This window comes from Montipora foliosa, chromosome 6 (assembly GCF_036669935.1).
Source record: "Montipora foliosa isolate CH-2021 chromosome 6, ASM3666993v2, whole genome shotgun sequence".
NCBI lineage: Eukaryota > Metazoa > Cnidaria > Anthozoa > Scleractinia > Acroporidae > Montipora > Montipora foliosa.
Window position 1 is genome coordinate 30,818,707 of NC_090874.1, and position 18,158 is coordinate 30,836,864.

The 18,158-nt window shown below is 39.9% G+C and overlaps 1 protein-coding gene, 1 long non-coding RNA gene and 1 pseudogene across 2 annotated transcripts; all 3 read left to right on the forward strand.

Annotated features, from left to right (window-relative positions):
• The window catches only part of LOC138005350 (uncharacterized), an 8,099-nt pseudogene extending 6,863 nt beyond the window's left edge, over positions 1-1,236 (forward strand).
• A 5,988-nt stretch (positions 1,237-7,224) lies between these two features.
• On the forward strand, positions 7,225-9,292 carry LOC138007122 (protein sprouty homolog 2-like). Its single transcript, XM_068853866.1, has one exon. The coding sequence runs from the start codon at positions 7,803-7,805 to the stop codon at positions 8,706-8,708; it is 906 nt and encodes a 301-aa protein (XP_068709967.1). The 5' UTR covers positions 7,225-7,802; the 3' UTR covers positions 8,709-9,292.
• A 2,267-nt stretch (positions 9,293-11,559) lies between these two features.
• Positions 11,560-16,643, forward strand: LOC138007123 (uncharacterized). Its single transcript, XR_011124003.1, has 3 exons — positions 11,560-11,737; positions 14,018-14,095; positions 14,314-16,643. It is a non-coding gene; the product is annotated as an uncharacterized lncRNA (long non-coding RNA).
• The last annotated feature ends 1,515 nt before the right edge of the window (positions 16,644-18,158 follow it).

Sequence of the window (18,158 nt, forward strand, 5' to 3'; positions counted from 1 at the left end):
CATTCTACGACTTGGGATCGGGATGTTTTTTTCCACAGGAGGAGCGATGAAATAATTTCATCCTCTGCCCTCAGGCAATGTCCGGCGAATAGGAGGCGCCTGCGCCTGAGGGTGTCTGAAATCGGGTGGTAGTTTCCCGTAAATTCTTTCCTTTGTAGGGTGCTCGTTCCAGTGGATATTTTGCACCCTACGGAGGAGGTTTGTATAAGTTCCATCCAGTCGTTTCTTTTTTTTCTGTGTTAGTGTCCAGGTTTCTGATCCGTAGATAAGAATGGGCTCTAATAGGGAACATGTAGATTTGGTGTCATTTGGCAGGGTCGAGTGCCAAACTTTCTCAAGCTTGTTACAGGCTACCCAGGCTAATGCTTTCCTCGATTTAAAGTCCTTCTCTGAGTCCCATTATCCATGATCCTAGATATTTGAAATCTTCAACTCGTTTGAGGTTTACTCCAGACAGGGATTTCAGGTCTCTATAGTTTTCACCAGTGTTGACGTACTCCGTCTTGTTCGTGTTGCAATGTAACCCAATCAAGGCAGCGGCCTTTTCAACCACATTTATATTGCTAAGTGTTATTTCTCCTTTAGAGATAATAAGTATAAAAATCTAAGGGACACCACTGTCCTGGCACGCGAAATTTTCTCTTCCGGTTGCCGTCCGCGTTTCAAAAACGCGAGTGCTTAAGCTCCCTACTTAGCGACAGGCCTACCGAAAGTGGACATGCAGCAATCGGGGATGACTGTACCAAGGGTCTACAGTAATGGACGGTAACATTTGGCATCCACGTGCGGGCTGTTCTAGCGGACAAACCAGTATGGTTTTTTTTTTTTGTTTAAATGACCGTGGGTAACGGTGGGTTAGAATGAATAGGGACAAGGACAACGACGGCGAGTACGAGAACGCCACAAAACGATAGGTTTAATTAGCAAAAACAATAGCTCTGCACGGCCTGCACGTCCTTTTTATATTTTGATACATTTCTTTGCCGTTCTCGTCTTGACAACGATGTGAAATGATCAAATTTGAGATCATGTGGAGGACGCGAGCACCTGACGACGAATTTTCAATTTTCTCTCTCAATCAGTATCCACGCCGTTCTCACCAATTTTATTCTTGGAAGGTGGACTCACACTGAATTGGAGTAGTCGCTAAATTATGACAAAATAACGGGAAGTAATATTTTCAGACGACTTTCTCTTAGCCGTTGTCGTCGTCGTTGCTTAAGGTCCATGATGACTTTGAAGACAACACGACTATAAGACTTGATTAAAAGCTCAGTTAATCCACCCCCCCCCCCCCCCCTCCCAGCCCTCACCTTGGATATTAGTTAACCCAGCATTTGTCTTATCATGTGAAGATATGATTGTCATGATTGCCGTCGCGCAATCGAGTCCTGCGGGTCCATCGGTCTTACTTTACCGCCTTTTTGTCACTAAGCCTAAGCCGCTCCATTCAGGGCAATAGGAAGACAGTCATCAGCCACTTCTCAGAAAGGAATTAAAGAGTATTGAAATTGGTGCACTGTGGATTGTAAATACTCCATCATGTGAGCAAAACGACCAATCTAAGACACCTCATGGTTTGATTAAGGTTACTGGTTACTGCTGGGGGTGATTTCTGGTCAGCAAGTGTTTTTTTTTTCCAGCAACCTTGGTGGGCAGGATATTTTTTTTCCTCCTAAATGCTCTGCAGGATATTTTTTTTCTCTCCTCATTTCTCTGCAAGATTTTTTTTTCCTCAAAAAAGTGTCGTGTTTACATTTACAGAATGTATTTACATTTACATTGTGGTTATTGCAGTAATAGTTCTAATATGAAGCTGCAAAGCCTTAAAATGTTGTAAGCTATACAAAATCATTCTTGTATAGCTACATGTTTTCGGAATGTCATTCTTTAGAATCATTTAATATTACCTAATAACAATATTCAACAGAAAGTAATTATATGGAAATGCTTCAGTTGAGAAGATTAAAAATGAGCAAATTATTTTTCTTTGTCTAATAAAACTTGCTTCTTCAAATAGAAAAATTTACATCCATTACTGTTTGTGATAAGTTCGATTTTCATTGGTCGTTGGCACCGCATTCACACCCGCATTGACAAGGTGTGGAAACGTATAAAATCTTTTCTGCCCGAAAACTTGGCGTTTATTTTTCCAGGAATAGCTCCTCTTTAAATGAATTTATAGGATATGTAGATTTGTCGGATTTTTACGAAATGATCGTCGGATATTGGTGCACGAAAGTGTGTCGGGCTTTTAAAAATTTCGAAATATTTTTACTTTGACGCGTCTATGTGTGTCGCGAAACGGAAAGTTTCCTATTGGTCAACTTCGATTCAAAGTTTATTTTCTCGGATAAACACTTAATAGGCTATAAAGTGCAGATTGATATAGTACAGCAAAGTGAAAATGTATGGTTTTGAGTTTGAATCTTCGCGCGCGCTAAAGAAAGCCATAACAAACTTAAAATGTTCATATATTCGGATTCTTCATTTTATTGCCTTTTCGGTGATATATAGTTTGCTGGAGTTTTACCGAAAATAACGCGCTTACAAAAGATTTCCCGGACGGCACCTCAAAAGGTAGCAGTAACCCTTAAAGGGGCTAGGTCACGCTATTTTAGGTAATTTTGTTTAATTTTGTTAGTTATGAGCTCTAAACGTCAAATTGGCAGAGCAAGAGTCTTTCATTTCCAAAATCACGGCCTCATAACAACTGAGAATGATTTTCCAGCTGTTTAAATGCCATTGTGATATAAACTGATGTAAATTTGAAAAAAGGTGGCCCGACGTTTTTCAAATTCACCCAAATGCAATCCATTTCAATCCTCCCCAGTTTTGTCCATCCTTGTCCCTTCTTAGCTTTCCTGTGTTTTGTTTGAGTTCTTCTATAGTTTTGAGCTGTTATTTTGTTATTTCAGTTAATTCTATGACCATTTGATCAATGCTGAAATTGCCTAAAATTGCGTGACCTAGCCCCTTAAGGTGCAACTGGTTGTGTAACATGAGTCTGGTCGTGTATTACACTTTCCGACATTTTGGTAGCCTGCGAACGCAGACGTATTTCCGGCGGTCGTTTTTCTCCCCCGAAAAGTAGAAATCGTTTTGCAACTCGGTTTCGCAGACGCTACTTTTCGGGGAAGAGAAACGACCGCCGGAAATACGTCTGCGTCTGCAGGCTAACATTTTGGCCAAATGGAAATCGTTTTATATCCTTTCATATGACAATTTGAAAGAAATCGTTATTACCATTTTGAGCAGGTCACTATTTTTTCAATGTAAAGGCACGCTTCAATAATTATCCAATTAAAGGGGAACAAAAGTTAACTTCAGTGTCCGGCGGATTTAAAAGCAACAAAATTTGGGGGCTTCGTAAAAGAAAGGGCGATTGGTTGACATGGAGGATGAAAGGTAAAAGAAATTGGCTCGCTGCACTTCTTCCATACAAACAACTCCTTAGTTTGGAAACAGCATAAAAAAGTATTTATTCATTAATTTATTGACAGGCATTCTCTGGATGCTGCAGCGTGAGCCAGCTTTAATTTCTGTGCGTTAACCTAACGTCTAAAATCACCAAGCCGAAGTATTATGTACCTGAGATTTGACTGAGACGCGGTCATGATGTCCGTTTCCACGACCTTTGACGCTTTGCAATAGTGACTCTAAATTAGACTTAAAATTATGTAAACTCATCAAGTAAAGAAAAGAACTTTTCCCTGAGACAGCTTGAGGTCCATAGGGCGTTGAATACATCTTGAGAGGAGACAGTCAGTTGTCCGGCTGAATCGTCTACCAATCGGTATACACTAGCCAGTTTGTCACGGTTAGCAAGCTTCCGTGCACAGATCTATATCCCGTACGAACCCCACCCACTAGGGCCTCAGTGCTTAGTAAAGTAAAGTAAAGTAGACCTTATTTAACGTCGATAACTCGTAACAGTAACTTTTAATAACTGACAAACCTGAGGTCGACGGTACGCTCATTTTACTCCCCCCTCTCCATCAGTGCTCCGTTTTACGGGTATTTAAAGCTACTAGCTACACGGAAAGGAAGAAAGTCGGAACAAGGATGCGAGACCCGGGAATCGAACTCAGGACCTCTGGCACCAAGGCCGCGCACTAACCGACTGTGCCATCCTTGCTCCTCATCCTTGCTTCCTCCTCAGAACTGATTTAATATGGATTTAGCCAAGCCTAAAAGCGGAGCTCCCTGGCTATTTATTCTTACTGCCTGTAGGGTTAATAAAAATAAAAGGTTTCTAATTGTCCGCGTTTTGATGTTTCCGGATGCTGCTTTATAATTAAATCACTTTCATTGCCTTCTTCTATGGAAAACTTCATTGCCTAACTAGTGAATTCCACGGTACATTTTACGCTAAAAACTGATATCGCATGAATCACGAAGCGATGAATACGACATCGGTTTTTCGAGTGAAATTTACTTTGGAATTCACCAAGTACAGTAGGCATCTGACTCAGTAGCTGACACGTCACTGAAGCGAGGGCCATCCATTCATCGGGAAAACCTTCTACAGTGTACTGATCAAACCATAGCCGATCGGAGCCGGTAAACTGGCTGCTTTAGCCTCTTACTGAGAAAATATAAAATATACTTACTTCAAAGCAACTATTTGCTTGTCCAAATTCACCCACGTTTGGAGCTAAAGTAAAAATGGCTCGCGATGATTTTCTGTTGAAATATTAGTGCCACACGGCCAACGTTTGCAAAAACTTAACCCTTCCTTGTACTCAGTTGTATATACTCCTTGCCGTGAAATTGATATCTTAATTCAAATTCCCACGACTCGGACCTGCTCCCGTCTGACCTTGTGGCTCAGTCGGTAGCGCAGCGACGATCTAACTCGAACTGAGGTCGTGGGTTCAAATCCCACCCTGGCCAGAGTTTATCTCTGTCCTTGTGTGGGCCCAATTCTATTTAATGGGGCTAACGCTCACATGGTTTACATGGGCAGAATACAGCACTTTCTCAAGTTGTTTACTAACTTTTGAACGCGGTTCAGATTTCCTTCCTGGATTCTCGATATTCCTGCTTCGGCTTCAACAAAACGTCTAGTTATGAATCAGGGAGCGGCAATGCTGCTTTCGAGGAAAACTTCATTCCATTGTATTTCGATCATCGAAGTATAGTTATTGAACTCTCAGCCTCCTTGTCCAGCAATCGGGAGAGTTTGCTCGCCAAATGATAACGGTGAAAAACTCACTCGGGGTGTCACTCTCAAACCGTAGGCCGTAGGCCGTAGGCTCAGTTTCACAACCCTTGCTCAATAAAATTCTATGGAACGTTTAGGTTGGCAAAATCTCCACACATTTTTTACAACTGGGTACGGAAAGCACCTTCGCCTGTCTGTATAGCGTAGTATCTCTTCTTTTTGCAGCGCAATAACGGCCGTAAGTCACATCGAACTTCGCCGCCGGCGCCGGGAGCTGGCGAGAGATGGTTGTATGATTTTCAGGGGAGAACTGGGTTGCTTATCAGGGTCATTTAACTTTAGTTTTGAAACGGCAAGGATTGGACTAATTTACCCCTTTCTCTTTGAGATTTTCATGCCACACGGTTATGTAAATGCTGTTCTGAAAATGGTTGATGATCTCAAGGCACTGAACTTGTGAGACATTCATTCTTATCTTGAATGTCGTCAAAACCTTTCGGAATTTCATTTAACCCTTTTCAAACTCAGAAGTAAAATGATCGACTTCTGCCAATCCCTTCAACCCAGGGTCATATGCCAGGGTTGACTATGCAACCAGTTGTTGAAACTGTGGCCGGGAAATTTTGTTTGACTCGCAATCTTTATGGATTACTTCATCAGTTTAATTTTTCTCGCAACAAATCATCTTGGCAAGTGCCAGCTAGCCAAGTCAGACTGAGTTATTGATGAAAGTAAAATAAAAAAGAAAAGAGCTGGAAATATCTGTTGAGTGCGAAGAGAAAGCGGACTTTTAGAGGAATTAATTAGACACAATTAGCGTGTGGGGCAATTAATGCCAATCAAAATAGAACTCTTTAGCATTTACTGATATGCGATACTGGTTCAGTAAAGAAGACTCTAGGACACGGACGTAATACAAAGGAACTTTGATCCGTTAAACAGGAAATAATGAACTTTTGGCCATTAAAGCATATTTTAATCAGTCTTTAGCAATGTTGTGACTGATCATGTTGTGGTGATGTCTGGTGTTCTCGAAGCCATCTTGGCGCCTCTATCCTTCCTGTGATTTTTGTTTAAACCACTAACGGAAAATTGTAACCACGCAAAATAAAGCTTAGTAAATAGACAGGAAGCGATTTAAGAAAATAAAATTTGATGTCGTAGAAAGTTCACCAACTTTGCACACCACGAAATCAGTTGTCGTTCATTTTACGTTGACGTTCTGTTCTCTGCAGCCGGGTGTATCAACCTAATCCAAACAATCATGAAGTACCTTGCCACACGTTACCATTTCGTGTTAAGTACACGTATCTAGAAAGATAATTTAACGTGCATTTGCAGACCCGAATAAAAACAGAAGAACTGTCTCAAAAATCAAACGCTGGCAACTAAATTGAACAAAACAAAAAAAATCTCTAAATATTAATTTATTGAACGAGTCGTGGGCCGCACTTGAAAGAAATAGAAAACCCTTTGTAGCAAGTTAATTTGTACCTTTTTTCCGTTTTTATCCTTATTTCGACAAGTGGTCATGACTGACAGCGCGAGGGATTCGTGTCGATGAAAAACAAATCTCGTTCTTCCCAAAGGGTGATCAAGTTGATTTGTGGCCCTTCACAAAGCCGACCAATGAGAGATAATACAGGGCACAAGATGCTGAAAAGCCTCTTGTCATTTGTCATCAGTGACTAGGCGTGGACTTCCGTTTTGAATGGGTTTCTTTTGTGTAGTGTTTATGTAGTGCAGCATTTGCATTTTAATCTTTCTCAACGGGAAATTAAACTTGAGGTTGTTAAGCTTTTGTTTATGACATCCAGCGCTCTATGTTTAGGCTCTGGTAACTTTTCAACTCGTTTTTATCTTTATTTTTTATTCGCTATTAGGCCTATCTTCTCTATTTTGATCGTGTGGTTACTTTGAGCTTCAAGATTAGAAGCCACTGCCTACGTCAGTCGGTAATCGCTCACTCGTAGAACCGGAACTAAGTGTCCCGCCATGGCATACCATCATTTCCGCTGAAACAAGTTTATCACTTGAGGGATTTTAAAGCTTGAATTACAATAGAGAATAATCTAACTCGGCTAAATATAAATTACTCAAAACAACGGACTTCAAAAGGTGAGAACGAAAGTGTTTGGGTTGTGGAATTCAGAGTTTTCCCTTGTCATAGTTAATTCTTTGTGTTTCTGGCGGTGTATTTTGCCGGTGAAACTGGATCTGGGAAAAGGAGGCAAGAGTTCAGAAGGAAAATTATTCTCAGCTCGTTGTCTATATTTTAACACCGAGAGAAAATATCCAAGCAGTGGCAGTATTACTAATGGTGCGGTGACCCGTCGCATCACAGAAGCGAAGGCTTGTCTGCTCAGGTTCAGAGGAAATTCGCGGGAAAACTGTTCCCCGTGGTTTTGGCAATTTGGCAGTTTTGATAAAAGGAAACATTAAATTTCAGAAACTGGCAATCGGAAGTGCCACGCAAGCTAAACAAGGCTAGCCCATTTAAACAACAGTCACGGCTACCGGCGCATTCAGTTTGAATTGGTCCTCAAGCACAACACATATTGTATGGCTCAAATTTGAGCGCTTTAACTTACCAAATCTCTTTCTTCATGTGAAACAGGATTTACTGGGAAAAATTATGCATGGAATCAATGACAGGGAACACTTCACATTCGCCGAAAAATTGCCGAGTTTAAATTCGAATTTTGCTACAGCCATCACAGAAGAGAGCGATGCGGACGATTATTACCCTTTCGTGATTGGACATGGGTCGAGTTTTAAAGTCATCGACCCGAAGGTGTACAAACAACTACGCCGACACAATAGTCATCAAAAGGTGTCGGTTAAACTAACAGACTCAGCGAAAAAATCTACGATTTCGAGTTGCAGAGTGTCCTCTGTACCAAAGACAAAAACTACAAGTATTTCCGATAAAGTTGACGATGGCGACGAATATTGTGAACTTTCACCGATTGCCAAAGCTCCTCCTATAAAATTATCTAGCCTTCGGACACAGTCGTCGACACAGACAGAGAAATTTAAATGTAAAGCTGTTACTGCGAGAGTTTCAAGTTTCGAACGAAGACTCTACAGCGATTGTTATTTCGCAAAAACTAAGACTTGTCTTGTAGAGAGTCAACCGAGCTCTCCTTCATCAAGGCCAACTTCAACACTTGTGGACACAAAAAGATTGAGGTCGGAGCGAGACTCGTGTCTTCAATGGACAAACGAAAAAAAGGAGCCCCTTTTGTGTGGTGTGGAGGCAGATGAATTCATTGACTATGCCAGTTGTATGTGTTGCGTTAAGGGCATCTTTTATCATTGTACCAAAGACAGTTATGATGAGGGACAGTTGGCTAATGAACCTTGTTCTTGCGGGGGTCCCATTAGCTCATGCGCGCCGCGATGGGGCTTTCTTGCTCTTCTTTCGCTGTTTATACCATGCATGTGGTGTTATCTTCCCGCTGTGGGTTGTAAAAAGGCTGTAACTACTATAAAGAACAAGGGAAGGGCCAAGAAACACTTCAAATTTAACTCTAAATAGTACAAGTCAATTTATTTCTTCAAATCAAGAACTTTGACTTCATAAGTCAGCAAGGAAGTAATTTTTGTAAAATCGACTGACCTATTTTGTAAGTTCTTAGATACAAATATATGTTTTATTTGACTGGTGAAATATGATTTGCCACAGATTTCTTCTTATGCGATTCAACTCTTTAGTGAGGAACGTTATCTGTTCTTGTGTTATGTTACATCTTGATGACAGCCTCTGTGTTTCCATATCATTTTTATTTGTGATCACTATTGAAATCAGAGTTGATGAATTTTTATTTACAAAGTAGGATGACTGATCGAGACGTCGACAGGAATATCCTCTTGATTTTTTTAACACTATCAAATATTCATTGTATTCCAATATTTGACTCAGTGAAAATTGCCCCTTCCAAATGAGCAGCCTTGTAAAAATTGTTTCGTTAAATTATTACACGCACGAAGAACTATAATTTATGAACTCATTCATCGCTTTATTTAAGTTTGTTGTGACTAATGTTTGAAAGACTCCTTACTTCAGGTTAAAGATATGCGGAACATTCACAGAGGAACTCAATAAAGATGGGTGTTTCAGGATACGTTTCTCCGCGTGGTAGTTTGGTTTTTCAAGCCCTCCAACAATGTTTCCTTTGCACGCTTTGCTTTCCGTTTCAGTCTTGCATCACTTCGAACGTATCATCATTCTGCTTGATAAATCGTAAGTCCGGTGCTAAGGACGTGAGTGTTGTCATCATGATTCAAGTTAAATAATACTGTCCACACTGAAAACCCAGATCAACCCTACTTTGCTTAAGTCTTCAGGCATACTGGCTTTTACTTATTCGAGTCGTTTCATCGAAGGCTATGAGTAAGAAAAAGTAGGATTCTTGTGATGTTCTGCTGACATTTTCTTATCACTATTTTAGACGGAAACGGAAATGGGAGGTGTCTATTTCTATGCTGAAGCCTTAGTGGTCAGTTTATTCCCAACACTTCCGCTTACACTTTATTAATGTCGAAACGATAGCACAAGAATTAGAGACTGATATTTGCTGCCGACACGAACCTTGAACACTGCGTACACGTGATATTGTTGCTGGAGTTACAAGCATTTTTTGCATTAACATATACCTCTTATGTATTAAATTAAAGCTATGGTGTCTAGTGTGATTGAAAGTGGAGCATCTGTCCTGAACACGGACAAGAAGAAATTCAAACGAACGGATAATCTTCATTTTTGGAGAAATTTAGCTTATCACACCGCGATAATTGAAAAATCGATGGGTTAAAAACATTGTTTTTCTGGAAGGTTGATAAACACCAGAAGACATCATTGAAGGTCACTGCAATTTTTTTTGTTTTACTTTTAATGTAAGTTCTCCTCTTTTCGAAGCAGCCATAATAACTTTCCTTCTGAAAAAAATCGAAAACTTAGTTTCGAACAAGTCTTTTTCTATTTGCGTGTCGGTTCGGTCAGTATGAGATAAACCAACGGAAGGAGAGACTTGGCAGCTTTCGAGCAAAACTTAATAATAATTGTCTTGAACAATATCACCTTTATAAAAATCTAAATATATGTTTTGTTGGAGGCAACTAGACTTCAAAAAAACTAGTTGCATTACAACCAATGGTCGTTCATTTTTCTACCGCCCTCAGCATGTAGTAATTCGCTGCATCGCTTGGTCAGGTGTTTGTTTGGAGAATTAGCTGCCGTACCCAAACTAGCTGTTGAAGTTTAAAAAAAAAACAATTCTAGTTGACAGGACAGTGTTACAAAGAGTAAAAAGTAATAGTGAGGTTCGCTCACGTATAACATTTATACATGTTTGTAGTAAATTGACGCGACCTGAAAGAAACTTGCACGTCATCCCTGGCGAGTTCAGAAGCAAAAGGCAAGAGCGGAAGTAAAATACAAACGTTGATTCATAATGATAAAATTTGATGGTTTTTTGAGCGAACACTATGAAATTTAAACTGCAGACGGCAGGGTCAAGGGTAAAATACAAACTGCGGAGAAAGACCTTCGTTTATGCTGTCTCCATTTTAGGTCTTGCATGCAAGGCTTCACTGCTATCTTGTCACCGTCTTTTTCTTTCGATCTTAGATGAATCCGCACATTCAATTTAGCATCCTCTAGCATCAGCTAATGAGTATAAAACAATTTATAGGAATAGTCTACGCTATTTTAAGTTCGACGTTTGTAGTCCTGAATGGGTCTCCTATGACTGGCCGATCTCGGTGTTTTGTTTTAAACCACCTTGGGCAGAAATAATGCAAGAAAGCTCAAAAGCGACCGGAAAACGTCACTGAGTAGGTTGCCTCCCGGAAGAGTATACTTTTCTACCTCTTATTCAATTAAACTGCCGTTTTGTGGAACTAAAACAGAAGCCTTTTTCGCTGGTTTTTTTTTTCCATTTTTTTTTTCGCTAAAAAATGGTTAGATTGGTAACACATTTGGTGATTTGATAATCAATATTCAGCGGAAAAGCCGCGGGATGCAACAGGATGTGGTCTGTGCCATAAAGTTACTAAAGTGAGGCAATATTCTCTTTCGATTTCTAGATTCACTACTAAAAAGCCCTTATATTGCGACCTCTTTCATTACTTCTCAGTCAATAAGGCATTTATACTGGAGGCTTTAGTTATGTGTAGGCTTCCACAATCAGTTGAACGTGTTCTTTTTTTTTTTTACAATTCAGTAAACACTTGATAAGATCATGTCAAAAGCGTTGTGTGAATAAAATATGCATACACAAGGCAAAAGCAGGGAGTTAGAGGTCGCGCTTCCGTTTAAGGAAGGGAGTGGTCATAACTTAGGCTACAGTACGAGGCAAAAGAACTAATAACTTACGCCCTTAATCAATATCTTGTTCATTTATAAACTAATTTGAAGTTAAGCTACGAGAAGGTCGATGAGGTAGCGATCCTTAAACATTTGCATGATTTAAGCTCTGAACTTAATGATTATTTCAGTTTCCTTTTTTACCATCCCTTGAGTCTTACAATCTGGAGAGATAAATCAAGTAACGAAGCAAAATTAAGGTAAATGAAAACATGTTCTTTGAAAAAAGCAATGGGTATGTGTATTTCGTCCTATTTACTTTGAGTATTATCGTGCAAAATGACATTTTCAATCAACCGGCTTTTAGAACTCAGTACCTGAAGAAAAAGAGCCGGTATCAGGAGCGTTTATCCCAAATTATGATTCGATATTTTCCTTTCCGCTCCATAACACCGCATATTCGTTCATGCCTCATTTTCCCTCCCACGCATTGGTAAGCCCCAATCTACAGATCATCCAAAAATTCACGTTTGCGCCCTATCAGTTGTATTAGGGGCTTGTGATAGAGGGGTTCGTGACTTTAACCAAGAACTGATCTTTTCTTCTCCTTCTTTAGTAATATCATTCATTTTTCCTGCCATTTAGGAAGGAAGCTGGAATATTTTCTACGTATTGGAAATCCTGCTTTAATTTGTTTGACATGGATTCTCGGTGTCGGCTCCTTTCAATAACTCGTGAAATCAAACAATTAACTGAATTCGGGCATGGTCAGTGTCTTTCCTTGTCTCAGTAGCAAAAAAACAGAAATGGTCATAACAAAACAAGCTGAGACTGTAATGATTGTCACTGGTGGACTGAGTCTTTGCTTCCAGAGCTTAGCTCCCTTCCGTTGGAAATTTGTTGTCACGTAGTAGTTGCAAGAATTCCTCCCTCTTCTCCTTCCTTGACAGAAGCGCTAAATAATTCAACTGACAACAAAATTGTTATTTTCAGAATACGACCAATTAAGTTCATTACTAATTCCAATATATATCAAGATCCAGACCCTCATGATGTTTAACTGCTCCTATGGGTACAGGCTTCTGTGCCTGACGAGTTCAGTTCCCGTTGCTACGGCCACTGCCACAGCCATCATTATCATTGACGACTTCAATAAGGAAACGTACCCTCAATGAATACTGTAAATATTAATTTAGCAACATCAAGGTCGTAGCAAGCCCTGATTGGCAGGAGCCAGTTAATTGTAGCGACTAGCATTTTGTTAACATGAAACAGCAGTCATGGTCTTTGAATTCTAAAGCTTTTGAGACACATGATTTTGAAACAGCGTTTTAAACCGCGTTAAAAGTTGCACTCCTCAGTTTGACTGATCCAAGAGGCATAAGCAAGTTTTTCTATACGTCAGTGTTTGTTTTGCTATATGACGGATACAAATGCGTGATCCTTGGTAGTCTTGGTAAAGAAATCGATTAATTCCCGTGTTTATGTTATTCACTTATTGTGTCTCTTAGATTTGGATGCACAAATATATCCCACAAAGATCGACAAGCAATAAAAGAGGAGACGCTTACATGTATTTCATGTCGCCCAGCTTTAATTTGCCATGTTTGACAAGTCATTACACTGAAAGAAAGTCTAAAATGAGGAAAACAACAGTTTGATGATCTGTTTTAGTTCAGGGAAGTTTAGTTAACGAAATATACTGGGCCGAAACTTGAAAAATGCCATCAATCAAGAACCAATGTATAAATTTAAAAGCTGCAGTTTTAGAACTGTGGTTTCAGCTATTTAGCAGGAGATAGGTAGAGACCGTTCGGACATAAAAGGACTGCTAGACCTTTCCTGCAACCATTCTTTCCATCTTAAATTTGATTGAATGGTCCTCATGACTTGGTCAATCAGTTGAATTCGTTAAGATTTGCTGAATGATTCATAAACCCGGGAGAAAGAAACTTCCTTTTTTCGGGGATCATCACGCTCTAACATGATTTTTTCGGCAGAAGAGCTTGCAATTCTTCACTAGCAAAATAAGAGCAAGCTAAATTTAAATTATTGATGCTCAGGCAACTTAAACTCCAAAAACAACGGATTGATAAAAATCCATCCGTAGTGCACTGTCAGATAAGATCAGGAAGGAAATGCATTTTTAGACAAACAAATGAGGGTTTGTAAGTAACATCCATTAGTCAGTGTTAGACGAAGCCCGCTTTTTCTAATGCGTTTTTGGTGAATCATACGCAAAATGTCACTTCAACACAAATTGAGAGCCTGAACTGAGTTTATTGAAAAACTGACACAGCTTTTATTTTTGTGTTCTAATGGTAATAATTCTTGTATAAGGTAAACCGAATAACTTTACCCTCAGTTGGCCGCAGCAGCTTTCAAATGCTCAATTTTCATCTTCCTGCGATTGTCGCGTTGTTAAATCGTTGCTCTCGATTCCAGAGAAGTCTGAAAATAACTTTGGAAGGAAACGCACTCAATTTTCCTATTTTCTTTTTTTTTCTTTTCTGTTCTGTTCTGTTCTTTTCTTCAATCAGATATTCTCATTTTAGAGGCAGTTATTTTCGACGATCCCTCCTTCAGACAAAGATTCAAGATCTCTGGAGTGTGATAAGGTGTGGTTAGTTCAGATTATCTTGATTTCAATCATTATATCCCACTTGAAAAATAGTTCGGTGTATTTACAGTGAATGTTTAAGAATTTTTGATCCAACAGATCAATTATAAAGATCCGGCGCTGAGCTCCCGGCAGACTGAATGTCGCCGCGCTCATTTTGTGTATTGTCATGTGAGCGCAAAAGGAAGGAAGAGCTTAGTTTTATTGCTTTCTTAGAGACATGCAGCGGATTACAAGAACCATCGGTGTAGTTCAGCACAAATCTATTATTGTCCAACAGCAGCCCAAATTTGTCCATATTACGAAGAGCTTGGGCACGTCTTCTACATGTACCTAGTCCTTGTTCATCATTCTGAGCAATTTCTGGGATGGAAAAAGATCGACGTTCCAAAAAGCACGAAAACGTTCAGAAAGGAGAGAATAATGGAACCACAAGGTTTCCGTACTCGATTGAGGAATTTTCCCGGTCAGCGGTCATGGTTATGGTAAATTAAGTGAGGGACTAGGCATCTGATTGTGTATGATCTTCTTATAGTCAGAAGGTTTTTTTCGGGGACTCTTTTTATTAATTAATGGACTTTATTCGCGCGGCAGCCACATTGGCTAAAGACAATAGATTTCGTACCCCGAGCCTCGAGTTGAAATGTTTGGAAACGAGTTTCGGTGCGCAAAAACAAAAGTTTTTCAATCCCTCGGGACTCAACATGGCCGCCGTGTGATTAAGGGCTATGAAGTGTCTCGTATATATAGCCTTTGTACCAACAAGTTTCAAAACCAAGAAGAATATCATGCAAATCAGCAAATTTGAAGATCGTAATTCTACGGTATATTTATTTCTTATCTCCAAAAGAAGTCTTTACCAATATGGCAAAAAAGGTCGCCTTTGCTTTTACTTCGTGCTGTCAAGTTGTGGAAGGACTACTTCCGAATATCAAGAATTTCCCCTCCAAATTAGAAGCCATGATAAGTTCCTTTTGCACTGACAAGACAGAATCGTCTCCCATATTTTCGCTTTTTCTTTAGATGATCATTTTCTTTTTATTCACATTTTCTTGTTTTGATAGTAACAGGAATAGTCATTTCTAGCAAACTGTCAGTTCTGGGGCATTTCCTTGCGCCAGTTAGGAATGTGGCGTTGTCGAGTGGATTGAATTACTAATAAAAGAAAATGATTACTGTTACAAACTACTGTTCAAAGTTTAAAGAGGGCACCATGTTGCCAAGTGGTTTTACGCAGTAAAATTTTAAACACCGTCCTTTCCAAACTGAGGAAACGAATTTGCCGAGATAGCTGAGACCAGGATATGAAGGTCACATACAGATGAGAACAGATAGATGATTACTGCAGCAGAGCCATCTTAAACGTGCACAATTACATGTTTTTCACATTTTTGTTTCACTTGCGCAAGAGGTATTTGTTGAGTAAACAAAGAGCTGCCCCGTGAACAGAAGATCACGTCTCGAGTTCTGTAGATATTTTCCAAAAGAAAGAAACGAAATGAGAGACTGCATCTCAAAGAAAAATGTTGGCACAAATGATGCGTTAATTTTTTTCGCTGTAGAGTTTCGTTACTGGATAACTGGTCATGCGTACGTGCTCAGTAGCTTATGGCTACCGACATATGCTTCGTGCATGCTTCGGATATTTGCCGTCCATAATGAAAGTGTTTTTCCGCTTCTTTAAATCGGGCTGAACCATTTCACATTGTAGAAAGACCACACGGACGTGATAACACTACGTTTTAAATCAAAGAGTATCTTAGCCAATGTACAAGATGGCGAACTGGGAAAAAAAAAGACATCAACACTAGTTCCAGTCCTTTATCCCAGCATATCATACCATCCCTCCTCTTTAAAAACAAAACATAGGTGACGATAGGACAAGAGATATAAAAGTCCCCGACGGTAGTCATTTCTTAACTCAACGATGAATAATTATTTTTTACAAAGTGAGAAAGTCTTGTACAGTCATTGAAAATAAAAATTTACTGTACCAGGCAAAAACAAGTAATAGCATGAACTGGAACAAATTTTAACTGGTGGATAGCCATGTTTGAACTTGTCGTTCAATGAACCCATTAGATTGTGGGTATCTCAGACTCAACGTTATGTGCTGAAAACCCCATTCTTCGGAGAACCGCTTATAGCTGTGAGAGCTATATTGGGGGCCCAGACATCACGCACTTTGTAAGCTCGACAATCATTTGTCCCGTGGACTGTCCACTTGGTATCTTCTTGATTATGGGAAATTTGGAGTAATAGTCACACAGTAGGTATTCATCCCCGTTCCATGAAAACAGAGCAGTTCCAACAATCTGCCACGGTCTAGTGGGTATTTCGTGTTGTTCCAGGGTGTCCTTGGCCTGTGAATTTTGGCTTTCTTGACAGATTTCACATTTCTGCACCCTGACCTCAATATCCTTATTAATAAATACTTTTGTCCTTTGGCCATTTCAATTTCAACAGGAAAAGAAAACAAACAGCGGTTACAAACATTTTCATTTTATACTTGACGTTTCGTATGTTGCAGCATACATCATCAGAAGTGACGGTTAAAACTGTTACACAGAATTTTAAAAACTAGAGCGAGGAACTGGTGACTAGTTAACTAGTCACCAGTTCCTCGCTCTAGTTTTTAAAACAGTTTTAACCGTCACTTCTGATGATGTATGCTGCAACATACGAAACGTCAAGTATAAAATGAAAATGTTTGTAACCGCTGTTTGTATCCTTATTAATGTTTGGCCAATATACACTTGACCTTGCTCGTAGTTAACACAATTCCACAACTTGGTGAGCTTGATGTATCTTTTCTATGTTGTCACCTCTTTGTGACTCTGGGATAATCACGCGTTGGCCCTTGAGAATAAGACCATTCTAAATAAACAGTTCATCCCGATAAGGCCAGTATATCCTCAGTTGGGCTGGAACCTGTTTCTCTTTCTTTGGCCAACCAGAGTAGATGATTTCCCGCAGGGATGAGAGTTCAGGGTCGGATGTCAAGTCTTGCTTAAGAATAGAGAGCTTTAGATTCCAGTGACGAGGACGAGGACGAGTACGAGATTTGACTGCCAGTTTTTGAGCAAAAATACATAGAAATTTAAAACCCTGACGATTAATCTTACTCTTTGTTAGCAGTATAGGTTGCTCAGTTATTCTTATTGCTGTTAACTGAGCCTTTTTCTCTGATCGAAAAACTCCAAAACTGCTACGGTGTTGTTGACTTCTTTGACACGACGACATTTTTGCCACCCTGCGAGCAGAGCCTCCTTTTGTCTTTTTCTTCACTGAGGAGGAGAAAAGTAGGCTCTGCCCGAATCGCGTCAACTCTTTGAAGCCGCCGCAGCCCGAGCTTCTGGACTAGTCAATCTTGTTTTCTCTCGTCAAACCGGTTATTCCAGTGCGAGCGTCCGTTCAGTGACAAAACCGATGGTTATAATTGAGCCCGCTGTACCATGAAAAACCAAGATGGCGGCGAGATCTGGCATATTAGGCTTGGGTTCGAGACTGTATCCTGGCAACATGCAGCGCATATTCAATAAAGATCTTACTCGATTCATGCAGAGCCTTTCTCGAGAACGCCAAAATCGAGCAAGCAAAAGAAAGGCTCTGCTAGCAGGGTGCATTTTTGCAAAACTTCGTCCTAAACTGAATGACGACGGTATAACGTTTTTCCAGCCAAAATGACGCTGGTTTGCGTGCGCTCACTGTTGTTCTATGAGAAATTTTCGTATTCGTAGTCGTTCTCGTGCTAGAATGTAAAGCTCTCTATTGTCCAACTTGGCAGCAGAGAATCACACTAGGCACAATGTCTGTAGGTCTAATGATCCTTCACTTGGTAGGAGATTCAGCCTCGACAATATTAATGGGTCAGCAAGAAGCATGGCTGCGCCAGGTTTGTACTTAACTGTTAAGTCATACCCTTGTATTCGCAGCAACATCCTCTGGAGTCTTGGGGGAGCAGCTGTAAGATTCTTTAAATTAATTTTCTCAAGGGAGTTATGTTCTGACTCCACTGACCTCTTACCAAATTGATAAGAGTGAAATCTCTCACAGGCAGC